We start from the raw sequence: 17,271 nt of genomic DNA on the forward strand, positions 1-17,271 counted from the left end.
GAGAGCTTGGGTTAACACAGTCTCACTGTCACAAATCATTGTACCCTGAAATACTGAGAAAAAAAAACGTTTTAAAATTAATTTGGTAATTGTTTCCCCCCAATCAGTTTTGTACAGGTAAAATTGAAAGAGATTTTTCTGCAATAAATACAAAATTGCCATCCTCGGTACAATCAAGTTGATTTGACCAAACAGTTTCAAAGGAGACTTTTTTTTTTTTTACTCTGACCCTTCATGTCAACATGAATAAAGACAAGTTTTTTATGCTGGAGTGGAAGAAGAGAAAAAGCTGTGGTCCACAAAGGCAAGGTGTGGAGACTGCATTCTTCTGTAATTTGTCTTTTTTTAAGCCCAAGATGTTTTATGGAGGTAGCCTTAACCATGGAGTTGTGAGAGAAGGTGAGGAATTGAAGGCACCACTTTGCCTTTTAAAATTTCTGAATTTTTACAAAGTAACTTAAACACGGGACAGACTGGCATCCCTGAGGATCAGGTGGGAATGATGGATTTTTTAAAAGATTTTTAATTGGAAATCATGCAGATTTTGCCACATCCAGAAGAACTGAGGTACAATCCCAACTTTTTATTTCTATTCCTTGCGTCTTTTTCTTTTTGTCAGGAAAAGTTAACAATTACGTCAAATATATTTAAAAAAATGTTAAAATGTTAATAAAAGAACCTTAAAACCTTTGTTTTGGTCAATTCAATATTAAATGAGGACGTTTTAATCTCTATGCATTGATCATGTGACAACAGTAGTAATTTTTTGAACTTCCAAATGCAAAATCTACAGTAAACATTAAAACTAAAAAAATATTGATTCAAATTTGGAAATTTGTCTTAAACTAAATCGGGCAAATGGAGCAACAAAGCAAAAGATGTTTTTAAAGGTTTTCTCTTAACTTACTTTAAGTCACATTTTTTGCAGCATCTCAACACAATACAGTGTGATTAAATATGCTCAACTGAATGAATGTGTGGTCTTCATCAAGGTAATGTCTCATCTAATGTAGACTTTGAAGGTGAAAACATACATTGTTGCCATCTCATCCGGTCTTCGCAGATTCGGATGGTTCAGGACACCCAAAAATGAAATGTGCAGTTGGGAAACGAAAAGACACACAAGAGTCAGCATTAATTTTAAAACCTTTTGCAAAAGGGGAGAGGTGGAGAAACACGACCTGTTAGGCTCTGTGGCTGTCCGCTCTCTCTGTCCTCAAGGCAAAAAGCCTTATTTTGTTATTCAGAAAGGGAAGATGAAAACATACAAAATACGTCATTAAAATGGTGTGTTTTTTGTCTAGTCTGCATTGCAGGTGTCGTGGCTCCATAAACACTCCAGTACAGAAAGAAAACAGAGACCAAAAGTCAAAAACAGGCCTACTGGTGACCTCGGCACATAGTATCTATTACTGAAGGCAGGAATCAAGCATATTTCTGCAATACAATATACATGCATATATAGAATCCATTAAATGCATAGTAACAAAAACATAGAAAACATAATAGAACCCATGTAATGCATATTGAAAACATCATAGAAAATGTTATGGAACCCTTGTTGACCTCCACAATATCTTAATCGCACATTCCCAAGAGGGAAATCCCAACACCTGCTTTTGCACACCCTTTCTTTCTCAATGTGTTTGTGAAGCGTTGGGTTGGAATCCTTTTAGCACCGCTAGTTTGATTTCAGATGGTGCCTGCTGTTTAAGTCTTCACCTCATCAACCAGCCTGATCAGAGGAGGAAAAAGGAGTCATCCTCCTGCAAGCGCGCAGCATCAAGAGCCTTCCAGCCAGCCTGAGGCTGTTTCCTGTCAGACAGCATCCAGATGAGATCTAGACTTGCAAAAGTTCCCTGTGAGTCATGTTGAAAACTTCCTTTCCTCCCCGGCCTTTCTCCCCCTCACTCCTCCCCATCCTGCGTGCATGCAGTCAGCAGCAGTCCTCCTCTCGGCTCTGATCCCAGCAGAACTTCCAGCAGGACCGACGCGATCTCCTCAGGAATGGGCTCCTCTTGGGTTCTGCTCTGCGCCATCGCTTTGCGCTTGGTTCTGCGGGGCGCAGCTTTCGAAGGTCGGTGCGCTCGGGCTCTTTGTGGTTTGCAGGGACTGTTGCCCCCCCCCCCCCCCCCCCCCCCCCCCCCAGTCTGGCTCCACAAAAGTGCGTCACAGCTGCGGTAAATCCGCAAACAGACTTCTGTCCATGAAAACATAAGAACAAACAAAAAAATCTTTAGGTCCTGTAAAGAAATTATTAAATACGTTTACTCGATGGGCAAGAGTGACATGATTATTTTTTGTTAAATTATTGGAAGAAAAACCTATTTATTTTATTTTATTTTAATTATTTTCTTTTTTTTTTTTGCTAAAATTTTAAGCAAAGTAAAAAGTAGTACACGTTAAGTTTATTTTATTAAGTTTGTTTTATTAAGTGGACCAGAGTAGTTTTACGTATAGTATTGCAAGTATAAGTATATAAATCATGTAGTGTAGGAAGTATACTAGCTAAACACTTCAAACTAAATTGAAATATTTTTAAGGGTGCAGTTTATAGATAGTACATGAAGGATATACTTCAAGTATACTGCTTCACTTTTGGTATACTTGTAGTATACTTTAGTGGACTCTTTTGCTAAGGGGACAGATTTTTAAAAGTAGTTTATCCAACAAAAAGCTTTAAACAATTAAAAAGAGCCCAGTGACATTGCTGCAAGAAAAAATTAAATGAAGCAGCAAGAAGATTCTTGTTTTTCTTTCTGTTTCCTCACACACTGTTGCACACACACAAGGGTTACATAACTTTAAACTGTTTTTTTCCAGATCAGTGCTATGGGATTCCCAAACAACTGGAATAACAACCATGTGTGGATGTTTGAGTAACACTTTACCTGTTAATGTTAATATAAATTGATATACACAGTGAAATGATGAGAAGTTGGATTGAGATTGCGTATGTTTATGTTTTCCAGTGCAAGATCAGCGCCTCTTTGAGCAGCGTCCCATCACATTTTTCCCTGAAAAAGGTGTGGTTGTTCTTCCATCTATCTTCCATCCTTTATTTCTACAACGTAACATCTGATGCTGTTTTGCTTTCCAGCACTCCAGCGACCAATAATTACTTCATTTGAACCAAAGAGAAGAGGTTATATTGCTTTGTTTTTATTATACCTCTGTATACATACATACAATATTAGTCATTCAGGATCCTTTTAATGAACAAAAAGTAAGAAGACTTCTATTTTTCTGTTAGGGGTTTTCACATCTATTTAAACTGTGATTCCAAGACAAGGATGGGATCCACCTTTCCATAAAAATAAGTGGTATAGAGGTAGCTTCCCCCTTGGCCAGCCCTCAGCTAACATTATTGAAGCCATCTGTGCCCATGGAGCTTATCGTCGCGTCTTTCTTGCTGATGGCCCATATGGGCGCAGGACTGCTGCTGTCAATAATGCAGAGTCCTGGTTTAGCATTTGCTGTCGTCAAAACCAGAAGTTGCAGAATGACACAGTGTTGTGCTGCACCACACAAGCAGTAAGATTTTCACTACTCCACCTTTATTTTTGGTGTCCTGCATGACTCAGCTTCATTTGGGAGTTTCGAAATAGAGAATTAGACATACTGGCTTCAGCATTTACGACAGCTAATGCAAGATTAGGGATTATTTGTAACTGTAGTGTAAAAATCAAAAATGTTGTCAAAGTAATTATTGGATTAGGTGCCAGTTTTGGAGCTTCATTTGCTTAAATTGCTTTGCTGCAATGTTGCTAAGGCAACCATACTCTACTCTTTCTGTTCTTCAGTGGGAACTCTCAGTGAAGTTGTTCTGTGAGGAGGACGCGTCAGTCAAAGGTTTACTTTATGAGTGTTGCAGGTTAAAAGGCAGCTTCAGACTAAAATGTTTTAATGCCGATTCTCCGAACCCAAACTACGAACCAACACAAAAGCGGCCAGTGTTCTTCAACCTTCGTCTCAAAGCAGAGTTCAACTTTGATCCCAGCACCTGCTAAAGGTTTGATAAATGGATGAACAATGCAACTTTCTATGTCTTTTATTTGTCTTGAAAAGATAAACCAAGCTGATTTGTAATAAGATGAAGAATTGCTTTGTGGAAACAAGCAAAGTAAGAAATTGTTGTTTTATTTCTCGCCATTTCTTTATTCTTATTGCTGTAGTTCCACTGTACAGACAAGTAACATAACCAACAAAGCATATCTGACCGTATTAAAAACCGCCTGAAAATCATGTTTGGTGTTTATGGTGTTCTCAACATGTTCTTGTGGCATTTATCTCAAAATAGATGAGAGAAATGCCACAAGCTCCATGCTACGCTCCATTCGGATCCATCTGCTTGCGGACAATTAGATCCATGTACATCTTTGTTTTCCTTGTCAAAATTTTACAGCTGAATAGCTTCAATAGTGCTCACAATTTTGTTTTCACCAGTAATTTAAGGTTGGGGGTAAGGGGCTTTAAGCTAGAAGGAGAGCTTGTTTTGTTAACAGTAAATAGCTGGATGACGAGAAATGAGGGCAGGCTTACCACCAGTGGTCCTGTCCACAACTCAAAGGTGAACTTCTGATAAACTCCTGCTGCTTTGCAGAAACAATGTCCAAGAAATAACAGTTTTCTGATTTTGTAAAAGACGAAAGATGACCAGGGTGGGACTTGAATGACGTAGAAGTTTATCTTTATTAATGAAACACAAAAAACAGGATCTAAGGGTATAACTATATGCACACTTCTGCAAAAAAAATACATTTGAAAGTGAGTGGTTTTAGAAGCCAAATGTAAATATTTAATTACGATTTCCATGTTTGCTTGACCCAAAAATGTATTCATAAGGTTGTGCAGGACAGTAGATAAAGCATAAATGAAAAAAAGTAAATAAGCCTTAGGATTTTGATGTTCCATCCTTACATAAAAAGCATGTCTACTGTATCAATAATAATGATAGATAATGAAGCTATAGGTTCTTCTTGTCAAAATGACAAGAAGAACCTATAGCTTCATTAATAATGATAGATAATGAAGATATAGGTTCTTCTTGTCAAAATGACATGTTATTGTTTTCATTCATCAAAGAGTCTTCAAGAATTTGCATTTGTCTTAAACATGACAGAAAAAACAATAACACATCGTTCACGTCCCAGAAGATTGACATGAACTTTCCTCTTGGACAACCCACGGCGGACAACATTGAGTCGCTGTGTCGCAGGTGGAGGCAGCGGCCCTTCTATTCCTCCAAGTGTTTGCAACGTTCAGGCCATGAGTTTGCGGCTCGACAAGCTAAGAGCATCAACAGTTTGGACAAGGAATTCAGACAATGCTGCACTACGAGCGATCACAAGCTCAACTATGCTTCTCAGAAGGTAACAATAAAAAAAACAAAAGCACAAACATAACAAACACAAACGCTTTCTGATATGACTGTAACTCTGGGTTTCAGTGGCGTGAGGAGGTGGAGAAGTTCTGCTTGGTAGAGAAAAAGCATACAAGCTTCGGGTGTTGCTCTGGTGATGATCCGTCTGTCTGGTCAGCATGTTTCAAATCGATGTCTCCAGATCCACACTATAACAATTCAGTCCATGAAGCGCCGTCATTCAGTGAACTATGTGAAAACACCACTTCTCTATTAAACAGGTAGAGTGGTGCTGTCTGTCTTGTCATCTTCACAGCTTGTATTTTTTGTTTCATTCTGTGCTCAAATCATGTTTTAAGAATATCCAGTAAATTTGAGTGATGATGAAATTGATTCTGTGTAGCATTCCGACTAAATCTCGTCTAAGGACCTTTCTGAGGGAATGCTGCACCGTACCTGTACCACTCAAGACCATCTCCATCACAAAGGTGAGACAGCATGACGAAGATGAAGTACCATCTGACACAAAAGATAATTTCACACAGTGATGAAAGTTATGGAGGTATTTGCTTTAAATGTTGACATGATTACAATTGTTCTCATGTGGTCTTCTGTCAATTTGATCAGTTCAGTGAGATGTCCCAGGACGCGTGTTTGATAGGAGAACCTCCATCTCCTGATGTCAAACTTTGCTGCAGTCTCATGCACGAGGTCGCTGAAGAAACTAACGTCAGGCAGAAGAGGAAAATCTGCCCAGTCCCCTCAAAGCCTCCCATGTCGCTGGCATTCGTCTAATGAGGAAAATTCCATTTAGTCTTGAATAATGATGCTTTGGAACCACTAGATTGGGATTTCTCATTGTAAGGAAATGAACTGTTCTTTTTGCAAATCTTATTTTTGGCTAAACTCCCATAAATATCACTTTAAGACTGTTCATTGTATTTGCTGCCTCTAACAATTCAAGCTTCACAATATTTTGTGTTAAATGCAAATGTCAGATACAGGTAAAACATCTGCTATAACCAGTGTTTGCTCAGCTACATACCAGTGAGTTTAAAGTTACAGTACAGACGTGATGTGTGCCAGTTCTGTGTTACTCTTTAACATTTTTATGATTTTAATTTCAAGTAAATAAACTGATGCTGTTACATCAAACATGAGTGGTAGAATATTCATTTAGACTTTCAAATAGGAATATACCTTTTTATTTAAAAACAACAACAACAACAACAACAACAACAACAACAACAACAACGGTGTTTTCAATTTAAATGTTTCTTTCTTTCTTTCTTTTTTTAAAAGTTTTTAGAAGTAGCAAACCCCTCCCTCCCCTTTCTCCCCCTCACTCCTCCCCATCCTGCGTGCATGCAGTAAGCAGCAGTCCTCCTCTCGGCTCTGATCCCAGCAGAACTTCCAGCAGGACCGACGCGATCTCCTCAGGAATGGGCTCCTCTTGGGTTCTGCTCTGCGCCATCGCTTTGCGCTTGGTTCTGCGGGGCGCAGCCTTGGAAGGTCGGTGCGCTCGGGCTCTTTGTGGTTTGCAGGAACTGTTTGCCCCCCCTCAGGTCTGGCTACACGAATCTGCCTCACAGCTGCGGTAAATCCGCAAAAAAAAAAAAAAAAAACTTATATCCTAGTTTGTTAATACTTTCTGTTTTTTCTATTGGTGAATATCAAAGTTGATTCATTTTTGTCTTGTGATTCTGTATATTTTCAATGAAGATTATTGAGAGGAGAAAAACTTGTATACAAGGAAAAAACACTTAAAAATAAATCTTAAGGTCCTGCAATGCATAGAAATATTTTTTTAATTAATTCACGCGATAGGCAATGACATGATTATGTCTGTTTAATTCTTGGGGGTGGGGTGGGGGCATGTTTTTGCTGTTTTTTAAGCTAAAGTAAAAAGTAGTACATGTTAAATTTATTTTGTTGAGATTATTTTATTAAGTAGACCAGTGTAGTTATACGTAGTATAAGTATTGCAAGTAAGTATATAAATCATGTAGTGTAGGAAGTATACCAACTGAATACTTCAGACTAAACTGAAACATTTTAAGTGTGCAGTTTATAGATAGTACATGAAGGATATACTACAAGTATACTGCCTCACTTTTGGTTTACTTGTAGTATACTTTAGTGGATTACTTTTTTTTAAGTAGTTTATCCAACAAACAGCTTTAAAACAATTAAAAAGAGCTCTGTGAAATTGCTGCAAGTAAAAATTAAATGTAAATAAGTGAATTAAATAAAGTTGCAAGATGATTCTTGTTTTTCTTTCTGTCTCCTCCTCACACACTGAACATGATGCACACACACAAGGGTTACATAACTTTAAACTGTTCTTTTCCAGATCAGCTCTATGGGATTCCCAGACAGCTGGAACAGCAACCATGTGTGCATGTTTGAGTAACACTTTACCTGTTAATGTTAAGAGTAACACTTTACCTGTTAATGTTAATATGAATTGATATACACAGTGAAATGATTAAAAGTAAAGATTGCGTGTGTTTATGTCTTTTCAGTCCAAGATCAGCGCCTCTTTGAGCAGCGTCCAATCACAGTTGTGTTCGGACAAGGTGTGCGTGTTATTAAGTTTGTATTTGGTGATCCGAGCTTTTTTTGTGTTTTATACATGACTTTTTTTTTATTTTTTATTTTTATAATAATGCAAGAAAAAACTTTTGAAAATCTGTTTTTCAGAGATGATCTATGATGATCATTTTTTAATGCAGGAAGAGGTTGATTTGTCAAGTTTCACTGACCTCCACGAAGGTGATCTACCTTTTCTTCCATCTATCTTCCTTCTTTCATTTCTACAACTTAACATCTGATGCTGTTTTGGTTTCCAGGGCTCCAGCGACCAATATTTCCTTCATTTGATCCAAAGAGAAGAGGTTATATTGCTTTGTTTTTTATTATACCTCTGTATACAAACAAATATTAGTCATTTAATTAAGGTTCTTTTATTAGTTTATAAAGGTTTACATGGAACTGGACCCTCATTTTTATCAGATTTACTTTTAGTCTATGACCCTCCCAGAGCCCTCAGGTCCACAGGTGCAGGTCTGCTAGTGGTCCCAAAGGTCAGAACTAAAACCCACGGCGAGGCCTCCTTTCAACTCTGTGGACCTCGCCTGTGGAACAACCTGCCTGAGGACGTGAGGGCTTCAGCCACTGTGGAGGTTTTTAAGAAAAAACTTAAAACACATCTTTTTAGTAAAGCTTTTATATAGTTTGTACTTGTCCACATGTTTTTATTTGATTTTATAAAATTTTAACAGCTAATTTTATTTGTTTTTATCTTAAAGGAGGGATGTGTATGTGTTGGGTTTTTGTGTGTTTTTATTAATTCATTTATTTTAATATTATTTGCATTTATTTTTATTATTATTACATTCTTTTTACTTTGTTTATTATTTTAACTAATATATATATATTTTTATCTTATTTGTTTTATTCTTTTTTTGGGAAGCACTTTGAGATGCTATGAAGCATGAAAAGCGCTTTATAAATAAAGTTAAATTTGAATTTGAATTTGAATTTGAATTTAGGGACATTGTAATGAACAAACAGTAAGAAGACTTCTATTTTTCCTTTAGGGGTTTTTACATCTGGAGTCATGATTCCAAGAGGAAGTATGTATCCACTTTTCTCTTCTATTTTTTCCAGAATTTACACTTCCTTAGCAACAGCCCTAAAGAACAGTCTGATTTTAAAATTGATGTCTGTTCCTCAAAGGTCAACCAGCTGTTGAGCAATATCCTGTTAGCTTCCCCCTTAGCCAGCCGTCGGCTAACAACATTGAAGCCATCTGTGCCCATGGAGAGCATCGTCCTCGCTACCCTCAGTCGTACTTTCCCCCCTCTGGTTACAGCAAGTTAAAGCGCATGGCTGCTGCTGTCAATAATGCAGAGTCCTGGTTTGGCATTTGCTGTAATCAAAACCAGACGTTGCAGAATGACACGGTGTTGTGCTGCGCCACACAAGCGGTAAGATTTTCACTACTCCGCCTTTATTTTTGATGTCCTGCATGACTCAGCTTCATTTGGGAGTTTTGAAATAGAGAATTAGACATACTGGCTTCAGCACTTACGACAGCTAATGCAAGATTAGGGATTATTTGTTACTGTAGTGTAAAAATCAAACATGTTGTCAAAGTAATTATTGGATTATGATCCAGTGTTGGAGCTTCATTTGCTTTAATGTTTTGCTGCAATGTTGCTAAGGCAACCATACTCTTCTCTTTCTGTTCTTCAGTGGGAACTCTCAGTGAAGTTGTTCTGTGAGGAGGACTCGTCAGTCAAAGATTTACTTTATGAATGTTGCAATAAAAGAGGCAGCAGCAGACTAAAGTGTTTTAATGCCGATTCTCCAAACCCAAACTATGAACCAACAGAAGAGCTGCCAGTGTTGTCCATCCCTCACGACTCAGAGTTCAACTTTGATCCCAGCAACTGCCCAAGGTTTGATAAATGGATGAACTATGCAACTTTTTATCTCTCTTTTTTCTTCAAAGAAAGTTAAACTAAGCTAATTTGTGATAAGATGAAGAAACAAGCAAAGCGAGAGATTGTTGTTTTATTTCTTTTTATTTCTCGCCATTTTTTTAATTGCTGTATTGTTCCACTTTACAGACAAGTCACATAACCAACAAACTAACAGGCCTTAAAATCACATGTTTAGTGTTTTTGTTGTTCATAACACGTTCTTGTGGCATTTCTCTCATGATGGAGGACATATTTAAAGAAAATCAAACTTAAAATTGCATTTCTGTCACATGGAACTAACGACAAGACACAAGCTCCATGCTCTGCTCTATTCTGATCCATCTGCTTGCAGACAAGTAGATCCATGTAGGTTTTTGTTTTCCTTGTTAAAATTTTACAGGTGGATAGCTCCAATATTGCTCACAATTTTTGTTGCACTGGTAATTGAAGGTTGGGGGTGTGAGGGGCTGTAAGGTAGCAGGATAGCTTGTAAACAGAAGGATGACGGGAAATGAGGGAAGACTTACTCCGCCAGTGGTCCCGTCCACAACTCAAAAGTGAATTTCTGATGAGCTCTCGCTGCTTTGCAGAAATTATGTCCAAGAAATAACAATTTTTTTATTTCTTAAAAGATAAAAGACTCTACAAAGTCTCTTGAAGAATTTGCATTTCTGCATTTCAACATGACAGGAAACTACTGACTCCAAGATCAACGACAATAAACAATAAAAATGCATTCAAGAAGATTGACATGAACTTTCCTCTTGGACAACCCACGGCGGACAACATTGAGTCGCTGTGTCGCAGGTGGAGGCAGCGGCCCTTCTATTCCTTCAAGTGTTTGCAACGTTCAGGCTATGAGTTTGCGGCTCGACAAGCTAAGAGCATCAACAGTTTGGAGAAGGAATTCAGACAATGCTGCACTACGAGGGATCACAAGCTCAACTGTGCTTCTCAGAAGGTAACAATAAAAAAAACAAAAGCACAAACATAATAAACTCAAACACCTTCTGATATGACTGTAACTCTGGGTTTCAGTGGCGTGAGAAGGTGGAGAAGTTCTGCTTGGTAGAGAAAAAGCATACAAGCTTTGAGTGTTGCTCTGGTGATGATCCGTCTGTCTGGTCAGCATGTTTCAAATCGATGTCTCCAGATCCACACTATAACACTTCAGCCCCTGAAGCGCCTTCGTTTAGTGAACTATGTAAAAACCCTACTATAAAATACAGGTAGAGTGGTGTTGTCTGTCTTGTCATCTTCACAGCTTGTATTTTTTGTTTCATTCTGTCCTCAAATCACGTTTTGAAATTTCGCTCCTGTGCTAACTTTGGTATATTTATGTTGAAGTAGCTGCCGTCACATTGATTAATATGCACTGTACTAATTTGAATTAATAAAATAAATAAATAAATGTTTTAAGAATATAAAAGCAAAATCTAAAATTGATCCAGTAAATTTGAGTGATGATGAGATTGATTCTGTGTAGGCTTCCGATTGATTTTCCTCTTGAGACCTTTCCAAGCGAATGCTGTTCCCTGTCTGTACCACTCAAGAGCATCTGCTCCAAGGAGAAGGTGAGACAGCATGATGAAGATGAAGTCCCATCAGACACAAAAGATAATTTCACACAGTGATGAAGGTTTTGGAGGTATTTGCTTTAAATCTTGATATGATCACAAATGTTCTCATGTGGTCTTCTTTCAATTTGATCAGCTCGGAGAACCTCCATCTCCTGATGTCAAAATGTGCTGCAGGCTCCTGCACAACATCGCTAAAGCAACTAACCCCAAGAAGAAGAGGAAAATCTGCCCAATACCTGTAAAGGGGATGTCACTGGCATTTATCTAGTGAGGAAAATTCCATTTAGTCTTGAATAATGATGCTTTGGAACCACTAGATTGGGATTTCTCATTGTAAGGAAATGAACTGTTCTTTTTGCAAATCTTATTTTTGGCTAAACTCCCATAAATATCACTTTAAGACTGTTCATTGTATTTGCTGCCTCTAACAATTCAAGCTTCACATTATTTTTGTGTTAAATGCAAATGTCATATACAGGTAAAACATCTGCTATAACCAGTTTTTGCTCAGCTACATACCAGTGAGTATAACGTTAAATTACAGACATGATGTGTGCCAGTTCTGTGTGTTACTCTTGATTAACATTTTATGATTTTAATTTCAAATAAATAAACTGATGCTGTTACATCAAACATGAATGGTAGAATTTTCATTCAGATTTCAAAGGGGAAAGTAAGTTTTTATTTAAAAAAAAGGGTTTTTAATTTAAAGGTTTCTTAGTTTTATGACCAGCAAACAAGAGCTATAGAATACCAGAGTGTAAACTTGGTCATCCTGACCAACAGATTCTGTTTATTGGGTTTTTACTCTGAGCCATCAAGAATGTCAACAGATCTTTTAAACATCTCGACTCCCAAACGCACCCGAGCCAAGTGTTTGATGCTGAGGGACGACACGAGGAAAAGCTGTGAGCTGATCCTCCTGGTTTTAAAAACTGTGACCTACAAAAGCAAAGAGCGTTGACTCATTTGGTAAGCGAAAGTGGTTTTTATTTGCCGATTGAAGGAATTCAACTCTGCGTGGGAGATGGTGAGGAGTTTGAGGCATCTACGTTTCTCTCAGGAAAAAAGAATTCGTGTGAATTAACAATGAACTCTGGAAGCTAAAACTTTTTGGCTTAGTTTTAGAAATATCAAATGTTACATTGCTGCAAAATGGTTAATAAATCCCCAATAAAGCAAAATTTCCATTTGTTTGTTTGACAGGGATGCCAGTTGTTAATAATAATAATGAAAACCTTATAGAGCACCTTTTAAGATAAAAACCGCAAAGTGCTTCACAATAAAACACAACGCAAAGCACAGACAGTAAAAACTGAATTTTACATTTCTTTTAATAGTTTATAAATGTTTTAATAATCTTGGGCCTTTTATTTAAATGATATTCTTTTTAAATATGAGCCCTCGCGGACACTGAGGTCCTCCGGTGCTGGCCTCTTAGTTGTTCCTAAGGTGTGGACCAAAACACTTGGTGAGGCTTCGTTCTGCCATAACGGTCCTCGCCTGTGGAACAGCCTGCAGGAGAGCCTCAGGGCAGCAGAGACTGTAGAGGTTTTTAAGAAGAGACTCAAGACCCACCTTTTTAATTTAGCTTTTAGTTGATCTTATCTGCTTATTTATTCTATTAGTTTTAGTTTATGCTATTTTATGTATTTAATTTCATTTTATGCATCTTATTGTCAATTTTATGTTTCTACATACATCTTATGTATTTAATTTTAGCATCTTATAAGATTTTAGCCCCAGTATTTCTTGTGGGGATCTTTTCTGCCAGGGCTTGCCGGCTTGGTCGGTGGTTGTTGCAGCAGTTGTCGCCCTTGCTCGGGCAGCTGGAGTTTATCTCTGCAGCTTCACAGCTGTGAAGTGGACCTCGTTGTTGTCCCAGTCTGGGTGGGCACTGTGGCGATGTTCCCATGGCCAGGCTGGCTACCAGTATGAAGAGATTCCCAAAATACTGTTTCCCAACGGAGGGGAGTGGGAAGGGTAAAGGATGGGTTGGGTTTTTATTGTGATATTGTGTGATTTTTGTTTTAAATGTTAAAGCACTTCGAGCTGCGCAATGCATGAGAAGTCCTTTTTATAAATAGAGTTTCATTTGATTCGATTTGAATTAGGATAAAGCCATTTTAAAAAGATATGTTTTTAGCTGCTTTTTAAAAGAAAACATGGAGTCTACAGACATGAGGCTGAGAGGGAGGGAATTCCAGAAGGATGGAACCACTGCTGCATAGGCTCTGTCATCTTTAATTTTTAACCGGGTTCTCTTAACAGCAAGCAGACTCTGGTCACATGATCTAAGGCACCTGCTGGGAGTGTATGGCCACACAAAATCTTTTCTATAGATCAGTGCTAAGAGCTCCATATGAAAAACCATTATTTTCAAAACGCACATGGAAACAGCTGGGGAGCCAGTGCAGCTGGATTAGTAATGGGGTCACGCGGGAATACTTGGAAGATTTGGTTAAAAGCGTTGCAGCAGCATTCTGGACAACCAGGAGTCGTTCATGAGATTTTTTATTTAGACATGTTTGGAGTTGCAATAATCAAGATGAGAAGAAATAAAAGCATGGATGAGCATCTCCATCTCAGAACACCACACAATTGGACTCAGTTTGCCAATGTTTTTTAAATGACCTGGCTCTGGAGTTACCCCAAGGTTCCTGACAGAGGGCTTAATAAAGGAGACAAGGGGACCAAAACTGAACAATATCAGAAAAAATCTATTTTAATAAGAATGTAGTCATTTTTAGACAGCACTGCATTTATAAACTCAATAAACCAGATGGTATTATTATTGATAGATTTAATCTGTTCATTTTTACAGTTAGCGACTGTACTATAAACATATATTAATCACATTTTACCATTTTTACAAACACCCTATTCCTTTTCATAATTTTAATATGAATGCTGTAAGATGTTTGATAAAGTTCTTTTAAAAATCTATTTAAAATCAAAACCAGACAGACACCCGATTTATTATTTTGTGAGTAAAAGAGGCAGATCTGATAAATGACCACAGCTCCAATGGAACTGAGGTCTCATGGTTGTGTATTGTAATCTACTTCGGGTCCAAATAACACAACCACACTGGATATTACACTTGTTGCTTCTCTAGTTTCCCACAAGGTCTATATTGGGATTCAATACAGATTTCTTTTTATTCTATATAGGCTTTATAAAAAAGTTTTTAATAAAATATTTAAGACATTTAAACCAAATTATATTAAATTTCAACATTCAATAAATGTCATAAAACAAATTCAAGGCACAGTTATGCATAACTGTTTATTTTATAAATACATAAATCTTAAAAACATTTGTGAACCAACAAAAAAGAAAAATATAAAAGTGTTAATCTGAACTGAAGCCATATTCAAGGCTGTGGGACTCCAGTGAACCACATTAAAACCTATTATCCACCACTGCAGTCAAGTTGGAGCAGCCAATGAACTTTTCCACAGGTGGCCAGCCAACTGGTATTTTTCCAAAAGCACAAAAGATCTAAATATTTGCACAATTTACTTTTGTTCTCTCAGAATCTGTCCTTATTTAAGTTTTCTGATTTTTGCTTCAGTGATTTAGAATATCTGACATTCGAGGCTAGTGTGTATATTCCCTGCAGGTTTTTTTGTGGCCAATAACTGAAACTTTTTGTCCACTTTTTTTTTGTTCGTTTTTTGTAGCATTATTTGATTTATGTCCTACTTCTGTTCACGAAACCGTTTTCTGTAGAAGCCTTAGAGATGATCCCGGCCACATGTGGATGAAGGCAGGGATCTGTCACAGGGTGGAGGGTCCACAATCACACACTGTCACATTCACACGTAGGGACAATTTAGATTAACCAATTAACCTATGAAGCATGTTTTTGGACGGTGGGAGGAAGCCAGAGTCCCCACAGAAAACCCACGCATGCACATGGAGGACATGCAAACTCCACACAGAAAAGTCCCCCATTGATGTTCTGGTTCAGGTCCCCCAGCTGGGACTTGAACCGGGGGGCCTTCTTGCTGTGAGGCAAGAGCGGTAACCAGTGTGCCTCCGTGCAGCCTAACACATGCCTCAGATAAATAATGATACACGTTCAGAATTGGCACAGTCAAAGACCAGATATCAATCCATCCATCCATTTTCCAAACCTGATTTATCCTTTTTGGAGTTGCTGGAGTCTATCCCAGCCACTCCTGGGAGTCCCTGCAATGGCAGGGTCCAGCCTGAACAGGTTACCAGTCAGTCCCAGGGCCAACATCGATGCGTTTGCAAGGAAAGCACAGCCTTGATCTCTCCCAGGCCACTCTTTAATGACTCGTTCATTTATATTTGCACAGCTTTCCAAAGTGGGTATTTTCACTACAAAAACGTTTCCACATGTGACACAACAGATGAAGCTGCTCGACAAATTCTGGTTTTTGAGTTTTGGCTTTCAGAACTTTTAACATTTCAATACAAAGTAACACACACGCACCCACACATAAAAAATTATGACAAACTTGTGTTTAAAAAAATGTACTGAATCTCCTGTGTGAAAGAAAAGGATATTAATGGCATAATGAAAATAAAAACAATAATCCTTCAATAATTTCATTAATTTCCCAAAGCTTTGATTTTTCTTCAAAGAAACACAACAGTCAAACCAGAGGAGCCCAAAACATTGCTTACACTGCAGAGATGATGCCATGCACATAAGAAATGGTAAAATCTCAGAATAAAGTTAAAAGCTTTGGAGCATTTTTAGTTTTGGTCAAAGTTTTTTTTTATGAGCACTATTAAACTACTGAAGCCAAAAACAAATATTTTCTATATAAAGTGTAGTTATAGCTCAGTGCAAATCTCAAAAACAGATTCAAATGTTTTTTTCTTTTTGTTCAAGCTTAGTGGTTTCTCTCTTTGGACTTAGAGGCAGCTCTTGGGTTTGATTTGTGCTTCTCCAGTGGGAGGAATTAAGATTTTCTACAAACACTCATTCTCAAAAAATGTTGTTTACAGTAGCATCAGTGACCTAGGCTAAAATGTTCCAGCAAAATGTTCCCAAACCTTCAGTTAAACAAAAAGCTGTCAGTATTTTTAGTCTGTCAATTTTAGTAAGGGTCACATTGGAGAAGATGCAGAATCCATCCATCCCTTTTCCACACAGGCTTGTGCCTGATCAGATCTTTTTTTGTTTTTACAATGTTGAGAAAGACACATTCGATTGACCTTATTTTAATAAATAATAATTAATTGTTGGTTTTGTTAAATTCTGTTCAAATTCATGGAAAAATGCAGGCAGACTGCAGATAGTGATTAAAGTCTGGTTTAACGGTCGCACACATTTTAAAGGCTTTTAATCGACGCTCATGTCACACTGTTTAGAAGTTATTTGGAGATTTTTAAGCAAATGTTTTTATTTCAAATTTCATTGGAGATTTTTGAAAATGTAATTTATGTCCAGATGAAAGACTTCCTCTTCTCCACCAGACAAATCTCCTTCAGAAGAAGGTTTCCAGTGAAAACAGCCCAGTGACTCAATCTTTGTCCTTCTACACAAAAGTTGCTGACAAAAGATGGATTTTGGGAGAAGTGTTGTGAAACACTTCCCCTTTTTTTAAACAAGCCCTGGAGTTTAGAGGAAGTTGTGTTTGTCTCCGGCTGTATGAATCATGCAGAAAAGTAGAAAGAGAAAGAAATCACAAAAAGGAACGCGACATGTTCAGCTGTGCTGACATTAATGACAAAAATGTGTGAGTTTTTGGGCATGTAAGCCAGTGTTTTTCAACTAAATGTGCCACAGACAATTTCACCTTGGTCTAAAATATCATTACCATTGTCAGGATAGCAGCTCTGTGTTAAGAAAAAC

The 17,271-nt window shown here is 37.7% G+C and overlaps 2 protein-coding genes across 11 annotated transcripts; both read left to right on the forward strand.

The window, feature by feature from the left end:
* Window positions 1–840: 840 nt before the first annotated feature.
* Window positions 841–6,517, forward strand: LOC105355933 (extracellular matrix protein 1). 9 transcript variants are annotated; one of them, XM_011485267.3, is made up of 7 exons: window positions 841–2,077; window positions 2,824–2,865; window positions 2,973–3,026; window positions 5,154–5,372; window positions 5,450–5,643; window positions 5,766–5,850; window positions 5,990–6,517. In XM_011485267.3, exons 1-7 carry the CDS (start codon window positions 1,931–1,933, stop codon window positions 6,155–6,157), a joined length of 909 nt encoding a protein of 302 aa, XP_011483569.1. In that variant the 5' UTR covers window positions 841–1,930; the 3' UTR covers window positions 6,158–6,517. The 9 variants fall into 9 exon arrangements, with proteins under 9 accessions (XP_011483569.1, XP_011483570.1, XP_023819928.1 ...); XM_023964160.1 differs by having other exon boundaries at window positions 1,997–2,077; window positions 3,804–5,372; XM_023964161.1 differs by lacking the exon at window positions 2,824–2,865 and adding an exon at window positions 3,101–3,145 and having other exon boundaries at window positions 2,039–2,077; window positions 3,804–5,372.
* A 214-nt stretch (window positions 6,518–6,731) lies between these two features.
* LOC101172843 (extracellular matrix protein 1) lies at window positions 6,732–12,071 on the forward strand. 2 transcript variants are annotated; one of them, XM_011485269.3, is made up of 12 exons: window positions 6,732–6,874; window positions 7,716–7,757; window positions 7,888–7,941; window positions 8,066–8,137; window positions 8,215–8,259; window positions 8,965–9,000; window positions 9,104–9,354; window positions 9,623–9,828; window positions 10,543–10,813; window positions 10,891–11,081; window positions 11,339–11,426; window positions 11,566–12,071. In XM_011485269.3, exons 1-12 carry the CDS (start codon window positions 6,805–6,807, stop codon window positions 11,698–11,700), a joined length of 1,461 nt encoding a protein of 486 aa, XP_011483571.1. In that variant the 5' UTR covers window positions 6,732–6,804; the 3' UTR covers window positions 11,701–12,071. The 2 variants fall into 2 exon arrangements, with proteins under 2 accessions (XP_011483571.1, XP_004077935.1); XM_004077887.4 differs by lacking the exon at window positions 7,716–7,757 and having other exon boundaries at window positions 6,733–6,874.
* Window positions 12,072–17,271: the final 5,200 nt, after the last annotated feature.

This window comes from Oryzias latipes, chromosome 16 (genome assembly GCF_002234675.1).
Source record: "Oryzias latipes chromosome 16, ASM223467v1".
Lineage (NCBI taxonomy): Eukaryota > Metazoa > Chordata > Actinopteri > Beloniformes > Adrianichthyidae > Oryzias > Oryzias latipes.

Coding starts and splice junctions, on each gene's coding strand:
- LOC105355933 (XM_011485267.3), top strand. CDS start 1,931: ATGCAGTCAGCAGCAGTCCTCCTCTCGGCTCTGATCCCAGCAGAACTT. Junction 2,866..2,972: donor ACAACTGGAATAACAACCAT/GTGTGGATGTTT, acceptor TATGTTTTCCAG/TGCAAGATCAGCGCCTCTTT. Junction 5,851..5,989: donor AGACCATCTCCATCACAAAG/GTGAGACAGCAT, acceptor CAATTTGATCAG/TTCAGTGAGATGTCCCAGGA.
- LOC101172843 (XM_011485269.3), top strand. CDS start 6,805: ATGGGCTCCTCTTGGGTTCTGCTCTGCGCCATCGCTTTGCGCTTGGTT. Junction 9,001..9,103: donor AGTCATGATTCCAAGAGGAA/GTATGTATCCAC, acceptor TGTTCCTCAAAG/GTCAACCAGCTGTTGAGCAA. Junction 9,355..9,622: donor TGTGCTGCGCCACACAAGCG/GTAAGATTTTCA, acceptor TCTGTTCTTCAG/TGGGAACTCTCAGTGAAGTT.